The 23,692-nt window shown below is 43.6% G+C and overlaps 2 protein-coding genes across 3 annotated transcripts in view; both read right to left on the bottom strand.

Moving 5' to 3' along the window:
* SGMS2 (sphingomyelin synthase 2) overlaps positions 1-23,139 on the bottom strand; it is an 81,921-nt gene extending 58,782 nt beyond the window's left edge. The window contains exon 1 of one of the 2 annotated variants that reach the window (XM_032333086.1): positions 22,645-23,139. The gene's annotated coding sequence lies outside the window, so the exon portion shown is untranslated. The other variant, XM_032333087.1, reaches the window with a different exon arrangement.
* On the bottom strand, positions 11,269-14,562 carry LOC116584575 (40S ribosomal protein S15a-like). The gene has a single exon (XM_032333092.1). It carries the CDS (start codon positions 11,733-11,735, stop codon positions 11,307-11,309), a length of 429 nt encoding a protein of 142 aa, XP_032188983.1. The 5' UTR covers positions 11,736-14,562; the 3' UTR covers positions 11,269-11,306.
* Positions 23,140-23,692: the final 553 nt, after the last annotated feature.

Raw genomic sequence — 23,692 nt, 5'->3', positions numbered from 1 at the left:
AGCATTAAGATGCAAGCTCGAAGTCCTGACAGTGGAAGCTGAGGCACCAGCCAGGCACTAATGAGGCCCCACAGAACGTGGTGGGGATGCTGACTGAACAAAGGAATCAGCCACATGATTCTATCTTGAGCTTCTAAGTCATGCACGGTCAGAGGTCAGTTACACCTCAGGCACAGAAAGTGAAAACTCGTGGAGGAAACATGAATGTCATCATTAGTGACCATGCCTCTCTCTCTTGCTTTCCAAGTGCTATGTATGGGTCTGGACACCTCAGATGCCACCCTGACCTTAGCAGATGCCACCTTCAAGAGGAGGAGGAGGGTCAGCACATGGAAAAAGAACCCCAGAGTCATCTGCCCCCATCTCCCTAAACTGTCTGAAAGCTTGCTACAGGGGAAGAGGAATTCTTGACTTATCCTTGAAGATACAGATATATACTTATATATAAAATATACATGTATATGTATATCTGATGGAAAACTGGGATTATATATAATCCCAGTTTTCCATCAGATACTATATATATATATATATATACACACATATATATATATAAAAAATCCCAGTTTTCCATCAGATACAATGTACAATGTACATTGTATATACATATATATAATATATATATATATAATCCCAGTTTTCCATCAGATCTCTTTTTTAAAAAGATTTTATTTATTTATTTGACACAGAGAGAGAGATCACAAGTAGGCAGAGCAACAGATAGAGACAGAGGGAAAAGCAGGCTCCCTGCTGAGCAGATAGCCCAATGCGGGGCTCAATCTGAGGACCCTGAGAGCATGACCTCCGCCTCAACCCACTGAGCCACCCAGGCGCCCCTGCCATCACATCTCTAAACAAACAAAATGAGTAAAAGAACTGCACGCATGTCAAAGGCACTTTTCGTGGTAGTTTGGTTCAACTGTAATAGTATATTACAGTTACAGTAATAGTATATTAGTGGGTGAGCTACTCTCTAACTGTCAGCAATAGCAAATACAATGAAAACAAGAAGCAAAGGGGCTTCCTAGAAGAAACATCAGGGGCAAAGAATATTTCATTACAATTAGGAGAACTGGCTTTCATCTGGATTCTGATATTGCTAATTGTGATCTTTTTTTTTTTTTTTTTTAAAGATTTTATTTATTTATTTGACAGAGAGAGATCACAAGTAGGCAGAGAGGCAGGCAGAGAGAGAGAGAGAGAGAGAGGAGGAAGCAGGCTCCCTGCCGAGCAGAGAGCCCGATGCGGGACTCGATCCCAGGACCCCGAGATCATGACCCGAGCCGAAGGCAGCGGCTTAACCCACTGAGCCACCCAGGCGCCCCGCTAATTGTGATCTTTTAAAAAGTCACTTTAATAGGTGCAGCAGGCAGGAAATCAGGGAGGACATAGTTGAACCCAACAATAAAAATCAATCAACAGTGGGGCACCTGGGTGGTTCAGTTGGTTGAGTGTCTGACTCTTAAATTTCCACTCAGGTCTTGATCTCAGGGTGGTGAAATTGAGCCCCATGTTGGGCTCCGTGTTTAGTGTTGAGTGGGCTTGGGATTCCTTCCCGCCCCCCCTCTTCCCCAGCATGTGTACTCTTTCTCTCTCTGAAAAAAATACGTCAAGCAACCTTCTACCAAGAACCTTCCATGAGTGAATGCCAGGAGTTAGGGCAGGGGAATGAGAAGGTGAAGCACTGTGAAATTTTAGGGCAGCGTAACTATTTCATACGACACTGGGATAGTGGATACATGTCATTACACATTTTTCAAAACCCATAACACAAAGAGTGAACTCTAATGTAAACTGTGGATTTTTGTTAATAATAATGTATCAATACTGGCTCATCAATGATAACGAGTGTATGACACTGAAGTAAGACATTAATGATAGGGAAAACTCCACAGTCTCTGCTCACTTTTTTTGGAAACCTAAAACTGCTCCAAAAAGTAAAGCCTATTAATTTAAAAAAAGTACTTCTTAGATTTACCTATAAACTCATTCATATTTAAGACAGTGATAATGTTTTAAAAGTATTTTAAAAATACTCCAAATATTATGATTCAAGCTGTACAGCAATATTCCTGTATTAATGGCAAAAACAGCTCTGGTTATGTCCTTCAAGAACAAAGACGATTTGCTCAAACATGACCGCTGATCTAAATTTGCCCTATAATTCAAAAGCACTTAAGCCTTCTAAATGTAGAGAGCGTTCTAAACACTGCTTAATGTGGACGGAGCAACCTCTGTGGTCAGGGCAGCACTCCACTTTGTGGTAGAACATGTTTAGATCTGTAACTCCATCACTGCCCCCACAGGTTTTCATATGCCACATCATACATATTTATCCCAACCAACACGGAGGCTGTGCTCTGGATACCAAACAAGGGCCCAGCTCATGCTGAAATTAAAGGCCTCACTGAGTGCAGCCTACGTACACAGGAGGAGGCACTTAGCACAGATCCATAATGTGCCATTTGCAAAACTGTACCCAGATGAAACCACACCTAAAAGAAGACTTGTTTTGCTTCCAGGAGGACATCTAAGACATCCCTTAAGAACATCCTTGCAGCCAAACACTCAGGTTAATGGAGCTCTCGAATGGAAGAGTTCCCAAGCTGTGTCTGCCTCAAGCAACCTTCTACCAAGAACCTTTCATCAGGTAAGATGCTGCTGACATGAGGCATATCTGCCGATAAGATGGAAACAGGGGCCAGGTCCAAGAGATATTTTTCTGCCATTCTGCCTCCTACTGTGATCTTAAACATGTCCATTTCAATCAGGCCTTCTTAAGGCTTCTGTGAATTACAACTTCAGTTCACAATTGCACATGGAACCTGGTTATTCTGAATGCCTTTCGTAAAGTAGAACCCTACCGCACGACGATTTTACTTTTTAGTCCTAACCCAAAAGGTGTGGGAGCTTGGAAGCTCTTCCCGTGAAAGCAGCCTCTGTTTGGAGGCTGACTCTGGGGAGTCTGGGCCTCATACTTCCATTTCCAATGTCCTGTGGCTGGCACACCTTCAGCATATTCCACTTGTCATTAACAACCGTGTGTGTGGCAATTCATAGCTGACACCACATTACTTCCACTACTTCCATTTCCACACGAAACATTTAGAACTACTAGTAACACGTATGGTTTATAAACAAATAATAATAAAGGTGGCTTATCAGACAGCTATATTTGTTAAGTTCTGGCTAGGTTTAAAGACTCAATCGAAATCCTCTGTAGAAGATAATCAAATCTCATTTTAATGAATAAAAATGTTTTTGAGGACAAATGACTCAAAAAGGCATTTTATTAACATTTCCTCTTTTTTTTTTTTCCATGTTGGAAGGAATCAAAGGATTCTTAGAATTCAAAACTAGGTAATTAATTACTTGTATAAAAAAGTATGTATCCAACCCTGATTGTTTCATAAATCGCATTTTAGAAGCATGGGCCAAGTACATCATTTAAAACAAACAAATTTGGGGCACCTGGGTGGCTCAGTGGGTTAAGCCTCTGGCTTTGGTTCAGGTCATGATCTCAGGGTCCTGGGATCGAGCCCCACATCGAGCTCCCTGCTCAGCAAAGATACTGCTTCTCCCACCCCGCCTGCCTCTCTGCCTACTTGTGATCTTTTTCTGTCAAATAAATAAGTAAAATCTTTAAAAACAAACAAACAACTTCAGCTTCATTTTCTTAATGATGGCTGGGTAAGGCCAGGGCTCCCCTGCTTGTGTAAATGGGGCAAAAAGAACAGGAATGAGGTTTAGGGACTGATACCATACTTCTACTTTCTGTGTCCTCCACTTTAATTTATAAATTACATCCATGTGGCTGTAGTTTCATAATTTTTCTACTCCTTGTTCACCTACTAAAGGTACTGGACTTGTCAAGAAGGTAAACAAAACAACTAAAAAGCACAATTAGAAAGGGTTGGGGTGAGGGGGAGTAGACTTGGATTACACCACTGAATACAGATCTTGAAAAAAAATTAAAATTAAAAATTAAAAAAAAATTTAAATTTAAATTTAAAAAATTAAAATGTGACTGATGTGGATGAAGATACAGTAAAAGGAAGTTATGGCTGCAAAATTTAGAAGTCTGTGTCATCCACTGAGCCTACCTCCAAAATTCACTAAGGCACAAGAGGAAATTACAAGACAGATCATGAAGACAGTTACACCTTTCTCCAGTTTCCATAACTATGGGCCAGATAATTAGAACGAGCTTGAACAAAATTTCTCTCTCACATACGTGAACACACAGAGACCGATACAGAGAAAGAGTCAGACTAGAGGTTCCATCACCTAATTTCAGATATATTCTCTGCATTTCTCCCAACCTTATATATTACATGAATTATCCTTGATAAACCCATGTCCTTTAGACATGTATGATCCCAACCCTAATGGTGAAAGAATCTGAGTGGTAAAGAACAGTGACATCTTAATTCCTTCTCTTAAAAAGCTTACTAGTATCCTCTATCTTTAGTTCACTTTTCTCCTACATTCCTCTAGAGCTGCCTTTTAGACAGATGTGTGGCCTCGGAAACACAGAAGTGATTGCTAATCAGATTTTCCTTTTCCATCGTTGTTTTAGAAAAGTATTGGAAAAATCTGCCAATTTAATCTCCCTAGGTGGGATTGCAACTTTGTGCACACATGCGCACAAGCAAATTTTCAAGCTGGACAATAAAACCTGGACTGCTCCTAAGGATCACCACCTTCCTAAATCTGCTCCTTAGCAAGAGTGTCCTGGAAATGGCGCCAAAGTGGATTCGAGAGACTGATTAACCCTAGCCTTCCCAGTAGTCTTTGTTTCTTCATCTAAATAGGAAATTAGAGGAACTAAGCCATTTAGGGTTTTTCTACTCTATACTTCAGATGCTTTTATTTCACCCTTCCCAACCTCATGGATGTTAAAAAAAAAAAAAAAGTGTCACAGTCAGTGGCACACATTATTAGTACTGTCCTTATTGGAGATGGTCTCTGCCTCAAGAAAATTCAAATCCCGTTGGAGATCCAAGGATATTATGTTAACTCAATAAAAGCCCATTTCTGACTACCCTAAAGTGCACCCCACAGACAATAACTGATAGAGTTTGCATTCTCACTGGCGAAAAGTGGTGCTCTAAGGGTGGAAGAAATGGTTTGTGATCCTCCAAAGGGCATTAATATTTCACAAGGAGGAAGGGAATAGTTAGGAAAAACTATCTAAAAAAGGCAATAATGAAAAAAAAAAAAAAAAAAGGCTGTGAAACACTTACAGAGGAACCCAGAGGGCACTTTATTTGCTACTAATTGACTAAATGATCCAGAATAATTTAACCTGAGTCCCACCTTGATAGAGCAACACCATCATTGTTCTATCAACACCACACAAAGGGCCAGCATCTTCTCAGCCTTCTCAACTTTAACGTTCCTTCCCGAAGAGCTGTTTTCCTGACCTAAAAAAAAGTCTCCCCTCTTATTCTCTCTCACCACTATTTCACAGTTGGAGATTATATACTTGTTTCCTGGTTTTAATCGGATGGCTCCCACACTAGGTGGTAGGCTCCAAGAGGGGAGGGAGCATGTCTGTCTGTTTATAACAGCACAGCCAGCCTGGCACAAAATGGCGCTCTCTGCTTCTTACCAAACCCCCTCCCTTCCACAGACTTATATTCCCCTGACATACTGAAGGACGTGTCAGCACCCTTCTCCAGAGATTATCCAAGAGCTCGCTCTTCAATACTGGCAATTCACTAACTCTTACTTACTTTTTAAGCCACTTCAAGATCCCCTTAGCCCCAGAACATAAACTCCCAGAAATTTCCCCAACGATCTTGGATCAATTATAAAAATTTTAATATGGCTTTCAGAGTTTTTACAATAATAAACTTGACACTAAGTGGGATGGGTCAGGGAAGGAATGTGTATATTTTTAAAGGTAAGTCTGAATATCAAAATGGTACTTTTTACTCTTCAAGGTATCTACCTTGAGTAGATAGGTATCTACCTTTGGGTAGATGGGTAGATCAATAACTGAGCTGCTAACAGACAATACAATGGGATAGTCTAGGATATACACCCAATTCTAACATAGGCAGGGGGTAAAAATCTAATGTTAACAAGAAGTGAGCATTTGTATTGGACAGAGGGAAATCAACTGAGATATGAGAAGTCATTTCAAAACAGAACAGTCAATATTTGGACATTAATCCTTGAAAATAGATCCTGTCCATATAGGAGGAGCCAGGTCAAGCATTATTATAGTAAAATGAATTTGAGTGAAAATATAAGGGAATTATGAAGATGAGAAATTTATATATGTGTGTGTGTGTACATATATGTTTATACATGTGTGTATAAGTATATATGTGTCTTTCAATAGCATCAAGACATTTGGCAAGTTCTAAACCATCAGCTGGAGGAAGTGAAAGAAAAAATATATACACATATATGTATGTATGTGTGTATAAAATCCACACATGTAGACCCATCTCTATCTATCTAAATATATGTATGTATATGTTATCTGGATTAAAACAAGAATATATAAAATACTTCATTCCCTTAGTTTCCTATTAAATGTGGTCTTTAGGGGCACTTGGCTCAGCCGGTTCAGCATCCAGCTCTTGGTTTCTGCTCAGGGTATGATCTCAGGGTCCTGGGATGGAGCTCCAAGTTAGGCTCCATGCTCAGCAAGGAACCTGCTTGAGATTCTCTCCCTCTTCCTCTCCTCTGCCCCTCCCCCCAAGTAAATAAATCTTTAAAAATTACAAAAAAAAAACCAAACAAATAAATGTGGTCTTTAATTAGGGTGACCATATAATTCAACATCCTAAGGAAGCCAGTTCTGAGAGTATAAGACAGTCTCACTAGTAATTACACCAGGACGACAGTTTACACACTGGGGCTGTCCTGGGCAAACCAGGGCACATGCTCAGCTTCATTATAATAAGTCCATGGAGGAGTCCCTGGATGGTGCAGCTGGCTAAGCATCCACCTCTTGGTTTCTGCTCAGATGGTGATCCAGGGCCCTCAGATGAATGCCCGCATCAGGCTCCGAGCTCAGCTCAGCGAGGAGTCTGCTAAAAGTTTCTCTCTCCCTCTCCTTCTGCCCCTTCCTATGCTCACACGTGCTCTCTCTCTCTCTCTAAAATAAATAAATCTTAAGAAAAAAAGTCCATTGAAAACTATAAATTTCATGAAACAGAAATGAGATGAACAATATTAAAATGTGTATCTTTAGTGAAGTTTTTTAAAAAGGATTTTTTTTTTTAATTTTAAAAAAGGTTTTAAGAAATAAATTTTAGGGGCACCTGGGTGGCTCAGTGGGTTAAAGCCTCTGCCTTCGGCTCAGGTGGTGATCCCAGGATCCTGGGATCAAGCCCCACATCGGGCTCTCTGCTCCGCAGGGAACCTGCTTCCCCCTCTCTCTCTGCCTGCCTCTCTGCCTACTTGTGACCTTTGTCTGTCAAGTAAATAAATAAAATCTTTAAAAAAAGAAAAAAAAGAAAAATTTTAAAAGATGAAGTCTAAAAAAAATTTGGCCTATCTGGGACAACACCCTCCTGGACAAAGAATATAAACTAAAGAATGAATAGTAAAGTATTAAACTAGGGAATTAATCTCTAAGAGGACCAGAAGCTTAAATTAATATTTTCTTTAATTAAGAAAGCCAATCCTTTTTTAAAAACACAAGCCAACCCCATATAGACATTTCTGCACCACAGTCTCTATTACCACTTAGTTATTTTTGTTACTAGGAAACATTTGCACAAAAACAAGATTTATGTTCTCCTCTTGCTTCTATTCTTCCACCTAAAGGAATAATCCTCCATTATTAGCAATGCACTTAATATCTCCACAGCAACTAGTATAATTGCGGTGTTGCAACAGGAGGATAATGAAGTGGAAAACAAAGTGATAGAAACAGTGTAGAAGAAGAAAATTTTCCACACAGCCCTGGTGGAAAAATAACCACACAAAGACAGACAGACAGACACACACACACACACACACACACAACAAAAACAAAAACAAAAAACAAAAAGTCCCCAAAACAAAACAAAACAAAAAAAGAAGAAAAGAAAAAAAAATTTGCTAAAAAGATCCCTTTTGAAGCTGCTATGATCAGTTGCTTCGAGGCCTTTAAGACACGAAGTATGCAAGGGGGTAAAAGTGGTAGGTAAATTGTATGCAGTAACTGCAGATGACTTCTTCCAGAGAGTCTAAAAGCGGGGAAGAGATGTAGTTCCTCAAACAGGGACGTGATCTCCACAGGTGCTTGAATGTGGCTCCCGAGAAGGTACAAGGTATGAGTGAAAGGGCGAAGAAGAGAGGACCACAGGGGACCAGAGCTAAGCAAGGCTTCCAAAGCAGCCACTGGCCAGCGGCATGGGGGGAGGAGGGGGCAGTCCTGGGCAAAAGCTAACCTCGGCCCAGCAAGACCATGGCCATAGAAGGCAGAGGAGAATCTGAAAACCTGTGCCCTTTGTTGGCCTGTGCCTGCCACAACACAGGGGTAAAAAACACAAGCAAAACCACAGTATTCAATGATCCTCAACACATTGATTCAGAAAACATGTACTGAGTGTCTGCATCATGCTAGGAAATACCAAAACAAAGAAACAAAACAAAACCAAAAGCCCACCAAGCAAAACAAAACAAAACCCACCTAGAAGTTCTACTGTTAAGGAACTCATTCTGAAAGAACCTAATTTCAACAGAAAATCATGTTACGCTATGGTAGTCCAGGGACAAAGAAAGGCCTCAGTACTCTGGAACAAAGAGAACACATCTAGCCGGCAGGGGTGATGTTGAGAAGGGAGAGGGTGAGGAAAGTTTGCTGCAGGAGACAGTGGAGGTCAATTTATTTGTGCCTTAAATCATGTCTCTAAAACACAAGACCATTACCTACAGGAATCCTCCATACTGGCAAACCCAGCGAATACTGTGTTTTCCTCTTACCCAACTTGTAAAGAACTTACAACAGCACCAATTACTCCATCCTGCTCTAGACACCCAGTTCTGTCGGCATCTGGAACATCCTTCCCTTCTGGTCTTCCTCCTGCCTCACTGGTTCCTCCATGGTCTCCTACTTGATCTCCCAACTGTCATTGCTTGAAGCCTTATCTCTCTCTCTTCTCTGCCTGTGAAGCCTCCCTAGGTGACGGCAGATTCCCCAAACACCTCAGAACCCAACCTCACCCCTGAACACAGGTCACTGCTGGTTGACATCTGTCTCCATGAGAAAGGACTAACAGGCAACTCAAACTTACCAGTGGCCAGAACAGAACTCTACTCCCCACAATCCTCTTACCTACCTACCACCCATCTGGCAGTTCTGCTTGACTTCTCCTACTCTCTCGTGTCACTCATCAAAGCCTAACCATAAGTCTTGTCAACCCTGGGATGCCTGGGTGGCTCAGTCGGGGAAGTGTCTGCCTTCAGCTCAGGTCATGATTCCAGAGTCCTGAGACTGAGTCCCACACTGGGCTCCATCCTCAGCGGGGAGCCTGCTTTTCCCTCTGCCTGCCACTACACCTGCTTGCTGTCACTCTCTCTCTCTCTCTGATCAATCAATCAATCTTGTCAATCCTATCTCCATCCCTCTCCAATCCATCCAGGGCTCTCCCTCTTCAACACTGCTCCCTTACTGCTGGCCACATACCTTTTCAGGCAGTAGCTTCACAACTGATCTTGCTTCTACTCTTGGCCCCTTCTACTTCCTTCTTTGCCCAGCAGCCACAGGATGTCACAAATCTAAATCAGATCATGCCGGCTCCTTCTCAGACCACTTCTTGACACCTTCTCACTGCATTTGCAAGAAGGCTCATGCTCTGTACCAAGTCTGCAAGCCCCACCCCACCTGATCCAGAGGGGCCCGGCCACTTCTCACTCCCGCTCCTGGGGTGACCAAGCACTCTCGACCTCCGCCTGCTGCACACGCCCTTCCCTCTCATCCTTCACACTTCAGTGCAAGTCCCACTGCTTCAACAAGCCTCTCCTGACTGCTGGCACAGGCTTTGCCAGTCACTCTACACCAGGTGACCGAGCTGCCTTTGAAGAATGGGTCCAACACTGAACTTTACCTTGTTTATATACTGGTCTTACTTGTTTACATTGCTCAACCTCTCTGCGGAGCATCTTTTCTTCCCTCAACACATTAACTCCAACAATCTCCATGAGAGTAGAAACCTCAACTCCTGTTCACTGAATCCCTAGAATCACGAATAAAGTCTAGGGATGTCTCGGTGGCTCAGTCAATTAAGCGTCTGCCTTTGGCTCGGGTCATGATCTCAGGGTCCTGGGATGGAATCCTGCTTCGGGATCCCCGCTCAGCGGGAAGCCTACTTCTCCCTCTCCCACTCCACCCTGCCCTGGCCCCGCTTGTGTTCCCCCCCACCCCTCTGTCAAATAAATAAATAAAATCTTAAAAAAAAAAAAAAGAATAAAGTTTAGCACATAGCAAGTGCTCAAAACATTGTGTCGAATGTGCTAATCAATTTCAGAAGGAACTGAGGAGGGCCTGGGACCATGTCTCAACTGTATCCAAGAGGCATCTGAATAAAGTCAATGCATTTGTGAAACCCAAAGCAACCCATCTTGAGAATTTTGTGACAACAGCGGCTTGCCCAGTAGCTGGGGAGTGTTTCTCCCCAGTCTGCTTTCAGTCACTTTCCCACACAGGACCGCGCTCTTCCTTCCTTCCTCCCTTCCCTCCTCTCCCTTTCACACCCACCACGCCTGTGCCTTCTTATATTCTAACCTTAAAGTTCCTGACGCACGGATATTTGATAGCAAGTAATGATTTCAGTCATCCTGGTTTTACAGGAGTCTTGCTTCTCAGATTGCTACGATAAGCAACAGAGTAAGGGCATACACTAGAGAGCGGCATTATGGATATAAACAGGGGGAGGGCAGGACGAATATAACAGGACAGGCGGCAGATAAACAGGTCAGACAGCAAGGTGAGAGACAAGAGGAGTTAAGTGTGCTGAACCCCGAGGGGCTGAGGCCAGACCAGAAGCCCGCACACATCCCATGGATCATAGCTGTAAGCTGTCATCTCTTCTGTTTGCATGAGCCTCATTATCTAAATAATTCTTGTCTAGGCCCAGACACACCTCCTGACATTGAAATTCACACATTTACGTCACCAGTAACTGTAGAGGCGTGTTCCACCGTACTGTTGAGCCTGCTCAGTCTTCTAGCAATAGGATTGGGAACCAGCTTTCTCTGGGGCTCACCAAGGTGACTCCCTGACATCATTAAGTTTTTGTTTTTGGTTTTATTTTTTTGCCACTGAGGCATTTTATTTGCACATATGTATTATAACCCTAGAAAAGGAATCCCAGGATTTTCCCTCCTCTGTGTTTTCGTCTTGCTCCTTCAGGATCCATGATGCCTGCGGAGGTTGTCAGGACAATGAAACCAAAATGGCAGGATGGGAGCAGGTTAGCCTGCCATTTTTCTAGATCTTTCAGTTGTACATCAGATCTCGGGCTGATCACTCCACACTTGTTTAACCTGCCTGTGAGGTTCACAGAAATTTTCCCTGCTCTGTGATCATCAATGATTTCAAATTCGCCAATGCAACCAGGCCTCGTCATCACGGGGAGAAACCGGGCGATGACTTTGGAGCCCAGCCTACTAAGAAGCTGGAGTCTGCCTCTCTTTCCAGCATTGTTACTGCTCCTCACAGCATCTGCCATGACATTCCTGCACACCGCTATGGCGGCAAGGAAAGATGGCGGAAAGAGCGACATCACTCAATTTTTACACAACACCCCAGAATCACTGGATGGCAACTATTCAAGAATTCTCTCCAGATTCAAGGAGGGTATCCCTGCTTAATGGTAAAGCTGGTCAGAGGGGCACTGCCTGGTAGGGTAGCTGCTAGCCACATGTGGTTACTAAGCCCTCGGGATGTGGCCCATGGAGAGATGTGCTATGAGTGCAGATTAAGGAAAAAAATGTATAAACACGCCAAGAACTTTTAGATCGATCATAACTGATAATATGAAATAGAACATTTTGATATATGGAGTTAAAATATGTTCTTAAAATTAAGTTCACCTTTTTTAACTTTTTGTAACAAAAAATGTGGCTGTCGGAAAACTCAAATTATGTATGTGACCATCATGTGTGGTTCATATATAATTCTGTTGGACAACCCTGGGTTCTTAGTGGATGGTTATCTTCTGGGGTAGGAGTGAGAGGGCAGGGCAGCACACTGGTCCCAGGTCTGGGCTTTGCCCAGAAACTCTTTCATCAGTTCACCCAGGAGAGAGACACTAGGGAGCTGATTCATGCTAATGAAAGATGCAACAGAAAACATCAGTCTATTAACTTATCAGTAATGGCTAGGGGATCGGAGAGATACCTGCTGGTAGGAGCGAACATTCCTAGGCCTCTTACATAACCTAGACATCCTCATTCTTCTATGGAGACACTGGCAGGGAAAAGCAAACCATTCACCAAGAATTACTTGATGGGGATAAAATGCAAGCGAATGAGTCAAGGGTCATATAGGAGTACTGCATGCACAGAGCCGAGGCTCAAGAAATTCCTATGCTAGGGAGAGCCTAGAAAAATCTCTGCCCAGAGCATTGTAGAACACATTGTAGAACACAGACAAAAACTTTCTTTCCTCCACATCGTTTTGAGTTTTTTTCCAGACCTTCATGTTTGTAAGAGGAAATCAATCCTACTTTTTATATGTCTATAATTTCCCCCCTAAACTAACAAAGTGACTACAAATCTAAAAGGGTATATTTAAAGTAAATGCAAATATGAGTATGTCCTACCTCTGTGGTTTTTAGGAGTTTCCAATTTTTAATGCATTTCTATGCAAGGCAGTCTCCTCCTCCCAGAAACTGCTATATATATATATACTTATGCCATCCTGTTAATTTTCCACTTATATTTCTTTAAAATTATTTTAAAAAATCTTACATTAGCCTTTGTTTCATTTTTATATGGGAAAATTCCCAAGATTTTATTCCTTACACTGCTATTTCTACACTGTAACAAAGGAGAGACCCTTAATTAATCAAAGTTGTCTCCAAATCACAATGTAAGATTAGGAGATTAGTTACTGGAGGAAGCCTTAAAACAACAACAACAACAAACACTAACCCCATCCATTAAAACTATTATCTTTAAATACCAATAACTGATACTTTGATTCCAAGATATCACCTACTGGGGGGCCTACAACCCTCTGGATACTTGCTATAGACGATGTGATGAATGATATTCTCTTTTATTTATGCGTTACAGTTTGGGAAGTCTTTGCCTAGATGTATCCTTGCTCTCCGAGAATGCATATTAACATTGTTAGATAAGCAAAGAGCTAATTTTAAAAAATTAAAGCAAATCTGTAGTTAAAACTCAACAAGTGATTATCTCCACCACATCTGGGCTATCCTCTTACCCCCAGACAAATGCTGGGTGGTGACAACTACTCTGTGGGGTGCAGCTGCATTTCTGTCCAGCAACTCTGACAGGAAAGGCCCAAGGGCCACTACTTGCTCCATAGACTGTTTTTTGCTAAAATCTTGGAACTGGCCTTTTAAACACTGACCAGGTGTAAAAATGTATAGAATTATCGAGTCAACTCCCTCTGCTCCTAAAGTGGCTAATTTTGCCACTTTGTAAAACAGGGTAACAGGAAAATAGGACAGCCCCCCAAAGGTAAACACTCACCACACCTGATGTGCCCCTAACAGTAAGTCATGAGATTAAGCAACTTTCCCGGGGCTGGCAAAGGAACAGAATGGAATTTGCCAAGTGTTCTGATACCTCTATTAGTTTCCCTTTGGTGCTTTAACAGGTTACTACAAATTCAGTGGCTTAAACAACACGCATTTATTTTCTTACACTTCTGGAGGTCAGAAGTACAAAATGGTTTGCGCTAGGCTAGAATCCAAGTGTCAGCAGGGCTGCATTCCTTTCTGGAGGCCCTCGGGAGAATCTAGTTTCGCCTTTTCCAGCTACTAGAAACTGCATCCATTCCTTGGCTCGTGGCCCCCTTCCATCTTCAAAGCCAGCAATGGTCCTTTGAGTTTTTTAAACTCAAAGCTCTGTTAGTTCTGACTCTCTGGTTCTGACTCTTGTGCTTCTCTTTTCCACTGGGTCCAACCAGACAATCCAGGCTAATCTCCATATGGTAACATCAGCTGATTAGCAACCTTAATTCCCTCTTGCCGTATAACATAAAGGATACACAGATTCTGGGGCTTAGGATCTGAAACCGTCAGGGGGCCATGACTCTGCCTACCACCATCTCCAATACTTATGGGAAAAAAAGTCAATGAAACCTCATGTACAAGCTACTCTCCCCCAACAGAACTTTTAACTACAATTGGTGAAAGAACTAAAACTGAAAAAATAAGTATCATTAGAGTAGCAGGCATAAGGCATAAGAAGTAGATCTTCTTACTGAGCTGAATGCACTCATCAGGGGACAGAAGAATGTACTTCTTTCCCAACTCATCACCAAGCCTGACTAAACACTCAGAAACTTCTAGAGAAAAATGTCTGAGGGGCACCTGGGTAGCTCGGTGAGTTAAACATATGCCTTTGGCTCAGGTCATGATCTCAGGGTCCTAGGATGGACCCCCACACCGGGCTTCCTGCTCAGCTCTCTCTCCTCCGACCCCGCCCCACTTGTGTTCTCTTGCGCTCTCTCAAATAAAATCTTTAAAAAAAAAAAACTGTAACAAAACTGTACTGAAAATTAAGTAACTGCCATCTTTCAATACTGATACTGAAATATAGGACCTCATTGAACCCTCCATATGGTAAATCGCAGGGATTTGATGGCATGTTTGGACAGGTGTCAAGTTTCCTTTGATAAAACTGCACATGATAGGACACAAAGGGGACCCACATTGTGAGATACATGCTAGGTTCTATAAGTTCTATAATCGCAGGGATTTGATGGCATGTTTGGACAGGTGTCAAGTTTCCTTTGATAAAACTGCACATGATAGGACACAAAGGGGACCCACATTGTGAGATACATGCTAAGTTCTATACAGTGTGGTGGTTCAGCTCTGCCACTAAACTGTCTCCTTTCAATAGGTAATTCTGCCTCCTCCCAGCTGTGTGACCTTAGGCAAGTGACCTAACCTCTCTGTCTCAAATGGGGGTCCTTAAGATGGGGATAACAACATGCACTTCAGCGTGTTTGGGGATATATAAATCAGTTCCAAGTGCTCAGAAAAAAAACCCCAACAAATAGTGAGTGCTTTAACTATTCGGTAAATACGATTTTAAATGTTTCTACCTGCTGCTTAAAACTTGCCAATCAGACTATATTTCAAGGGAGTGTACTTCTGAGCACTAACCAATCCATCATAAAGGATATATCATACACACACACACACACACACACACACACACAGATATACAAATATAATTTAATAAAAACAATGCCCTCTGTTGCTATTAAAGTTTGGTAGCTATTGGGGACGGGTGGTACTCACAACTGGAGGTTAAACAACTTGCAGAACAAATGCAAATGTCAGAAAACAGTAGCATCTGTGTGAAATAAACCATCTCCGGGCCTCCTAGAGAAAGACTCACAGCATCGGGGAGGACAGTGGGGTCTGTGATTCTTAATGGCCCCAAGCATTTTCTGGGACAGTGGTGTTCATGGTACAATACTCCTCAGAAGGCTGAGCTCTGTGGGGCACAGAGGCGGCTGTGCGACGTGAACGCTCCCAGCATCTGCTGAGAGGCCTGGCATATGGTGACTGCGGCTCTGAAAGCTTGTCAGCATTCACAGCTGACGTGATATACTTCTTATGAAAGTTCTTGAATTCAGTGGTGGTGTACAAACAACTTCCGGGATTTTATTTTAACCCCCACGAGAAGGACGAGGGAAGGCAGATCGACAGAACCCAGACCCTACCACTAACAGGCATGATGTGACAAACGGCTATTTTATTACAAAAGAAATAATAAGCGATAATTTGCTTTTTTGAGATAATAGGATGGAACACGTTGTCTTTAAAAGTTAGAGATGCAGCTTGTCTGCCAAAAAAACAATGAACACTAAGCCACCGAGTAGTTATATGAACCAAGCATTACCCTCAATGTTTCACTCACGAAGTTTTTTATATATCATATGGTCACCTTCTGAAGTATATATTTTATTCCCTTGTTAACAGTCAGGAAATGGAGGTGCATCTGAGGAAGCTGCCCAAGGTCACCTAGTGGTGAGCAGCAGTGTTGGGTCTCACAACACCCCACTGCCCTCCCCGAGGATTGTGTCTTTCTCTAGGAGGCCCTAAGACCTGTCTTTTACACAGCGGCTCCTGTTTTCTGAGAACTGCCTTTGTCCTGGTGGGGCAAGCCTGTGTGGGTTCACCTCTCTGGCACTCCTTCATGACCTTGAATCAGCTCCGACCTGATAAGCATCCCACGGTAAACATACAATCCTATATCAAAAGGTATTGTATCACCTGCCCCACCCCCTCAAACTTACACATCTCCAGAGTGGGAAGATTATAGAAAGCCCTGAGGGATACTAGGCAGTGCAGGGTCTCCCCTCAAACCCTTGCTCTACTTCCTACCGGCTCTGCCTCCTTGAGTATGTTAACCTTTCTAAAAATGGTTTCCCAACCTCCACAGCGGAGAGCACTCAGTTTCTATTTTGCAGGTCAGTCTAAGATGCAGATGTGAAAATGCTATCTCCGAGTCTCTCCCATTATTTAACCATTACTATTTCACCGGATTCGCTCCAGCTCCCTTTTCAAAGGCTTGGCTTCACGTTTAAGTTCAACAACAGCCGCAAGTATTTTCCTGAGAAGTCTCTGCTTCTCTTTGGAGACGGACTGCCATCTAAAGGTCTGCCTCCAGGGTACCTCAATTAGTTAAGTGGTCCATGATCCAAAACCACGTATTCTTTCTTTGACCCACTTCTCTAGACCTAAATGAGAACTCATTCCTTCACGTTTTCTCTAGATGTTAAGTCAGATTGCCTACTTAAAGTAATTTTTAACCCCTTCCCATGGAATGTATGTTAAGAGGTGCCTTCCCAGGATAAGTTTCATCAGCGAACGGCCCCAGGAGGCTTGTGGCATGTGTTTGCACCCCTGCCAGGCCAACCTCTGCAGGATCTCTCAGGACCCCATTTCCAAGATGGAGGAGCCAAGTGCCAGCGGGCCTCGGGATTAGGTATGCTCCCCCCCACTCCCCGCCATGGGACACCTCGAGTTGCCTCTGGCACATTCCCAGCTGTGTTTCTGCAGTGGTCTCTCCACCTCCAGAGCTCTTCCTCCCTTCAGTTTCTTCCCAATCATGGAAAAGCTTTTCAAAAGTGTAATTCCTATCACATAGTTTGCACTTCTAATCATCTAAAAAGAGGTCATTCAGTTCCAGGGTGGACCGGCACACCCCAATTCTCCATAATAGGATGCCCCCAGTTCCACAGTTTCAGTTGGAGAACAATCTGCCACTATTCGACACTCATGGAGACTTTCTAGGTGAAGTGAGCACTGCCAGGTAAGCTTAAGAGTCAAGGATGCCGGAAGGTGGGTATCTCAGCTCCTTCTCAATTCTGCCTGCCTCAATTCCAGCCCTGACAATTGAGCAACCTCCTTCCCACAGTTGAAATGTATCATGATAAAGGAACCTCAGCGCTGGCACTACCAGGGAAAGAAGTGACATTTACCTGAAAGGGTCCTTCCAGAGTCTTTCTCTTTGATTTTTAATAGCTGGGTGTCTTTTCTGACTCTTGGGCTTTGAATTTGCTACCTTCATTTCATTTCATCCCCTCCTCTTTAACAATTTTAGTATGTGGTTTTATCCTTTAACAGTACAGAGGGATATATTGAAAGAAAAGATGCACATATACAACACTCAATTCACTTAATGCTTTTTAAAAAAAAAAACAACAAACTAGGAATCTGCCAAGTTTGGTTTGAAAATTTTAAGTGACATGATCAAACTAACACACAGAATTGTAAAGCCGAATCTTAAATTGTAAGCAAATCACCAAATTAGGTTTGGTAGCAGGGAATACCAGTCAGCAAATAACACCTTACCCTTTTTATACATTTTTTTTTTTTTTAAGATTTTATTTCAGAGAGAGAGAGAATGAGCACGAGTGGGGGGAAGGGCAGATGGAGAGGGAGAAGTAGAGTCTCTGCTAAGCAGGGAGCCTGAAGAGGGCCTCCATCCCAGGACGCTGGGATCGGGACCTGAGCCGAAGGCAGCTGCTTAACTGACTGAGCCACCCAGGCTGCCCCCTTTTTAAACTTTCATTCTATGGCCTGTTTCTTTACATTCTGCTTTGAATTACAAGTCATTGTTAGAAATTAATAAATGGAACTGATTTGAGTTACTGTATGAAGAAGCTAAACTGAACACTACTCATAATCCAACACCCTTTATCAAAACCATAAGGGGATAAAGTAACTAGCACGGGAAATGGAAAAATAAACACAAAGCAAAATTTAAATTCTGATTCAGGGTAACAAAGAGGGTATGATATTAGCATAAAACTTGAGAATGCTTAAACGAAGAAATGTTTTATACCTATCATGAAAACTAGCGAATGGAAATTTATTGCACTTTCATTAAATCAATCCCACAAAGTCTTCCTGATAATATGCTTTTCAAGAGTTCAAACAAATGCATAAGGTTTTTAAAAAAGGTGACCTACTTAAAAGTGATGGAGCTTGGTTAAACCTAGTATAGTGATAAATCTGCTAAATGCAACATCTGAAATTTTTAATTTGTCTACCTTTATGGGGACTAAGGAGGCAAATTGTGGAAGTAGATTTTCTTATAGAGAGCTACCTGACAAAATTAGCGGGGCTCCACTCTGCTCTATTTGCCCACAGAAGTTTAGCTTTCTGGCTAATAACAAAATACAAGCCCAAATACCTCTTTAAGAAAGCCTGTGTGTTCTGTTTTCATCAGATAAATCCCTTGTGTAATGAGCTACTGACCTATCGTGCAGCTCCACAGAGAAGGTCGATCCTATTGCTGAAATCTTAAGAGAAACACTAAAGGAACACAGAAATTAAAACTCTTGAGTTTTAAAGAGAAAGCTTTCTTATTCTGAATATGATTTTTAAAAAGGCAGCTACATTAAACACTATAAGCCACATTTTAAAATGCAAAATGACCACAATCATCATGGCCAGACACATAGATACAGCTAGAAGAATACTTAGTGCAGAGTTGCTTAAAATAATAAAACCGGAAACAAACTAACTGTCCCCAGATAGAGGATTGGTTCAGTTGGGGTGCAGCCATTGAACAGAAAACTATCAAAGCTGTTATCCAAAAGTATTTTAGGATAAAGATGTCCACACCTGGATGAAAAAAAGCAAGTTAGAAAACCGTGAATAGGGAACAAATTTGTTGGTTTTGCAGAGAATGACTTTCTAGCAGGTGCAACCTCAGGCAATCTAAATCTGTGTTCTCAACACGTTAGCTCTTTTTGTTATAGGTCCTCACAGGCTGAAAAACAATTTAAGGATACAGCATTAAGTGATTTTCTGGGGTGACTGTTGGTTTGTTTAATCTGTACCTATAAACTTCCATAAGTAATATACTACTTACTATACAGGTAAAATTTAACAAATTGCAATATTATTACCCAGTGATTATCTTCTTAAAAATCTACCATGGGGTGTCTGGGTGGCTCTGCGGGTTAAGCCTCTGCCTTCAGCTAAGGTCATGATCTCAGGGTCCTGGGATCAAACCCCACATCAGGCTCTCTGCTCAATGGGGAGCCTGCCTCTCCTTCTACCCCCTCCACCTGCCTCTCTGCCTACTTGTCATCTCTCTGTCAAATAAACAAATAAAATCTTAAAAAAAAATCTACCATAGTGCTTTGCTCATAGTAAATCAATCCTGGTATAGCCGAATTTACCCTTCAGATTTCATTTAAACAAGTTTGCTCTGGTGTCCATTTAAAATTATTTTAACGGCCTCACTTGTCTCTAATATTTTTATTGGGCAAAGCAAGGCATATTTGCCTTGTTCATCTTCGTAAGAATTTATGATCCTCAATTCAGGACTCATTGTAAAGCTGCTGGGTCTTGCATTATCAGTGGCAGGCAGCCTATGGGAGTCTCCTCACTTCCCATTTCCTCCCAATTCCTCATCCTCTCCTTTTTGGCTCCTTTTACCCCGTCCATAATCAAAAGCGAGGGGCGCTCTCTACTGGACTGTAAGCTTCAAGGACAGTTACAAAATCTCCTTCATGTTAGCATTACTAGTACCTAGAATAGTGGCTAGAATATAGTAGCTGCTCACTAAATGTTTAAGAATGGAACGAAGTGAATAAATGTCTGAGAGCTCAGGTTAGAGGCTTCAATTCCTCCATAAGAGACTAAGTAAAGGTAGGCAGGCTACTCTAGTCCAAAACTGTCTAGAATTCTCAGTAATTGTCACCTTCCCCCCAAAAAACTCACTGCAAAGTAGCACTTTTGTAAAAAAAAAAAAAAAGTTCCCATTTGTATTCCATTGTCTATTTTAATAGATGTAAGATTATTTCTATTTTGACCTATATTTTGCTTAAAGTCCCTCCCAAATCCAAGAGTTTAAGTCACTCGCTCAAATATGGCAAGTTAACCATACAGACAGCCTCAGGTCTTCTGGATTCCAAAGCCCAAGACCTTTCCACATCATGCAGTGTGAAAAATTCCCTGTGACCTTTGACCCTAAACGCTGTCACACCTATGGTTAAGAACAAATGTTTTCAATAATTCCCAAGCAAATAGTTCCCATCCTTCCAAATATTTCCTTGAGCTTTTATAAAATCCCAGGGAGAAGAGAAACTGAGGCCAAGAGGCAGCAACCCAAGGGTTTCCAGTATTTCCCTCCAGGTTGCTAAGTCCATCCGCTTTACTTAAAAATGAAAACTAAAGAAACCGAATTAAATATTAACTTGTAACACAACACTTCAACGGAAGACTGCTGTGGGGTGAGACTAGCAACAAACCAAGGAAAGGACTATAAAAAGGAAATTCTGCACTGCCTACTTTGAATAAATAAATAAATAAATACAAAAAAGTTGAGGTTAGAGTTTTCCATCTCTCCAGTCTTCCTCCAGATTTCCGTGTTTGTCACTTTCCGGAGTTGCTCTCTGTTGAAACAGTAAAGGGCAGTTCCACTGAAATGGGGTAGAAACCAAAGACCTTTTCGGGTATCCACAGTGAAATGCTTAACTTTTTGAAGAGCCAAGGAACTTGCCAAAGGATCTCCCACGCGAAACCTCAGCCCACCAAGTTTATAAGGAGGAGATTTTGTGGAAGTGAATTGATTATCACCCATGCCGGCTCTGGAACACACCATGATTTATACATAAACAGTCACAACCGGCTGGGGTCCAGTTTGTGCCAGACGTTATGCTAGGTCTTTCTCATTCTAACACCCTCGTTACTACCATCTGTAGTGACAGTCCCATTTTACTGAGTCAGTCTTCAATGCGACCGAGAACCCACCGTTAATAGAGGAGACTCCGAGTGACACCAAGGATCTGCAAAGTTAAGTTTAAATTGAAAATCCACGCCCAACCTAGAGTCACTAAACAGTGGAACCTCTTCAAAATTTAGCAAACACGTCAAAACGTTTTGAGGTCACTTCAGAGCAGACGAGACGAAACAGAAGAATGGCACAGATTGAAAAGAGAAATTAAAGATTACAGAACGTTTGAGTTTTTTTCAAGAGGTGGCCGCGGGTTACTGACGATTATCCGACTCTCGGAGAGGCAGACGGGTCCATACCCACCCATTTGCGCGGAGAATCCAACCCTCCTTTCCCTTAAGCAGAGTGGCTGGGGAATGCCAAACGTGGAAAGGTTTCGGGGTGGGCAGCCCAGGACCGGGCTTCTGCGGATCACACATCGGCAGTAAGCGGCTCTGGGAAAAGAAAAAGACAGTCCCTCCTCCACCTCCTGAACTTCAGTCCTGCCCTCCGGGGCGGCTCCGGACCTTGTATGGTTTAATCTGTGTCCTTCCAACGCCAGCACCGAGTTCCCCGAAATGGTCGCAAATGAATGAGACGAATGCTCAGAGCCAGGAGCCTCAGCCACACAGCCACACAGCCACCCCCCTACCAGGCAACACCAACGAAGGATGCCCTGGGGCGGGGCGCGCGGGGGCCGAATTAGAGCCACGTCCGCGCTCGCCATCCACCTTCCCCCTCCCCGCGCGGCGCCCGACGCGCGGCTTCTCAGCCCTGTCTCCTCCCCGGCCCCCTCCGGCCGCTGCTCACCCGCTCTCGCCGGGGCTCCCGACGCTCCCTGCCGAAGGCACCGGCTCCCGGGCGGGGATCCGCCAGGAGACGGAGCCCGCTGCCGCAGCCACCCCCGGACCGAAGCCGCTAGAAAGTTTGCTCGGGGTCTCGCCGTCTGCGCCGCGGCCCCGCTAGGCAAGCCGCTCTCCGGGTCCCCCCGCCGCCGCCGCCCCCGAGGCCGCTCCCGGCGGCGCTGCAGCACGGGCCGGGCTCGGCGGCCGAGGACGGCTCCGTGCGCGCCGAGGGCGGGGTCTCCCCGCCCGCTCGGCCCGCGGCGCGGCGCGGCGCTCGCTGTTTACCGCGGCCCGGCGGCGGCCCGCTCTCCCCGCCCGCCGCCCTGCGCGCTCCTGACATCATTCATTCTCTCACACCCTCGCCCGCCCACTCCATTTCCAAACAGTGACTCACCCGCGGCCCGGTGGCGGCAGCGCTCGCTCCCGCCGCTGTGGCTGTCCAGGCGCAGAGCGGAGCTCTTAAAACCGGTGCGACTTCTTAAGAAGAAAACCCCAGCCGACCCTCCCCTCTCTCAGCCATTGAAGGTGCAGGGAAGGAGGGGCTTGGCCCGCTGGGCCGATTGGCTCCCGGCGGAAAGCCTGCGGGCCGGGAGCAGACCTCCTTGAGCGGTGACGGAGATCAATCTGGGAAAGTTCTTTGGATCCCACTCCCGGCAACTTTGAATGGGGCCGGAAAGGGATCCCCCACCCCGTACCTTGCCTTATTCAGGAACTGCTTCCTGACGACGGCGTGAGTGGGCTTGGGGACACCAGCCAACGCTTATTCGAAGGGTGCCGCCCAGGCCTAGGTCAAAGAGGCGGGTTCCCAAACCTCAGGAGGTTGCCTGGCAAGGGTAGTCCTAGGTCCGCTCTGTGGCTAACTCTAGGTGCGAGCTGGAAGGGTGCTCCAAGTGAATGAGGCTTATAATACTTTCCCTTCGGTGACTAACTACCGTGTCATTCATCCTGTTAATCAACGTGCTTTTCTTTAAGGACAAGCGACCGTAACCAAAATAAACAGTGAAAAACTAGTTCTTTGCTCAAGTGAACGTTGCGCTCTTCCGCAGCTTTTGGAACACAGGGCACCCGGGCTGTGGTTTCTTTGATGAACTCAGCAGTTATGTTTTTAGAAGGGTGTTGCCTTCCTAAAAGATAGTCAAGGCTCTAGATTTCTTAGAGTTGCTATTCATACACCTGCTGGGCAGTTCTCTAAACAATGGCTGTCTCAGATTCTAACTGGGATGAATCAGAACGCAGCCAAAACTTTATTGAATTTAAATGATAAATGTTTTATGTTCATTTCTACTTCTGGACTGGGTAATGATGTTTAGAATTTGCACTGACTTATGGGCGATTCCGTACAATAAGCAAAAATCACCCAGAGGCATCTCTAGGTGCCTATTGCAGAAATCATGTAGGTAAACAATCCTTCATCTATAGTAATTAAAAACTACTGTAAAAAC

This window comes from Mustela erminea, chromosome 2 (assembly GCF_009829155.1).
Source record: "Mustela erminea isolate mMusErm1 chromosome 2, mMusErm1.Pri, whole genome shotgun sequence".
Taxonomy (NCBI): Eukaryota; Metazoa; Chordata; class Mammalia; order Carnivora; family Mustelidae; genus Mustela; species Mustela erminea.
The sequence above is the reverse complement of the archived record's forward strand: the minus strand, read 5'-3'. Positions and strand labels throughout refer to the sequence as shown.

Bases quoted from the DNA above. Each gene is read 5' to 3' on its own strand.
- LOC116584575 (XM_032333092.1), bottom strand. From the start codon at position 11,735: ATGTCGCTCTTTCCGCCATCTTTCCTTGCCGCCATAGCGGTGTGCAGG.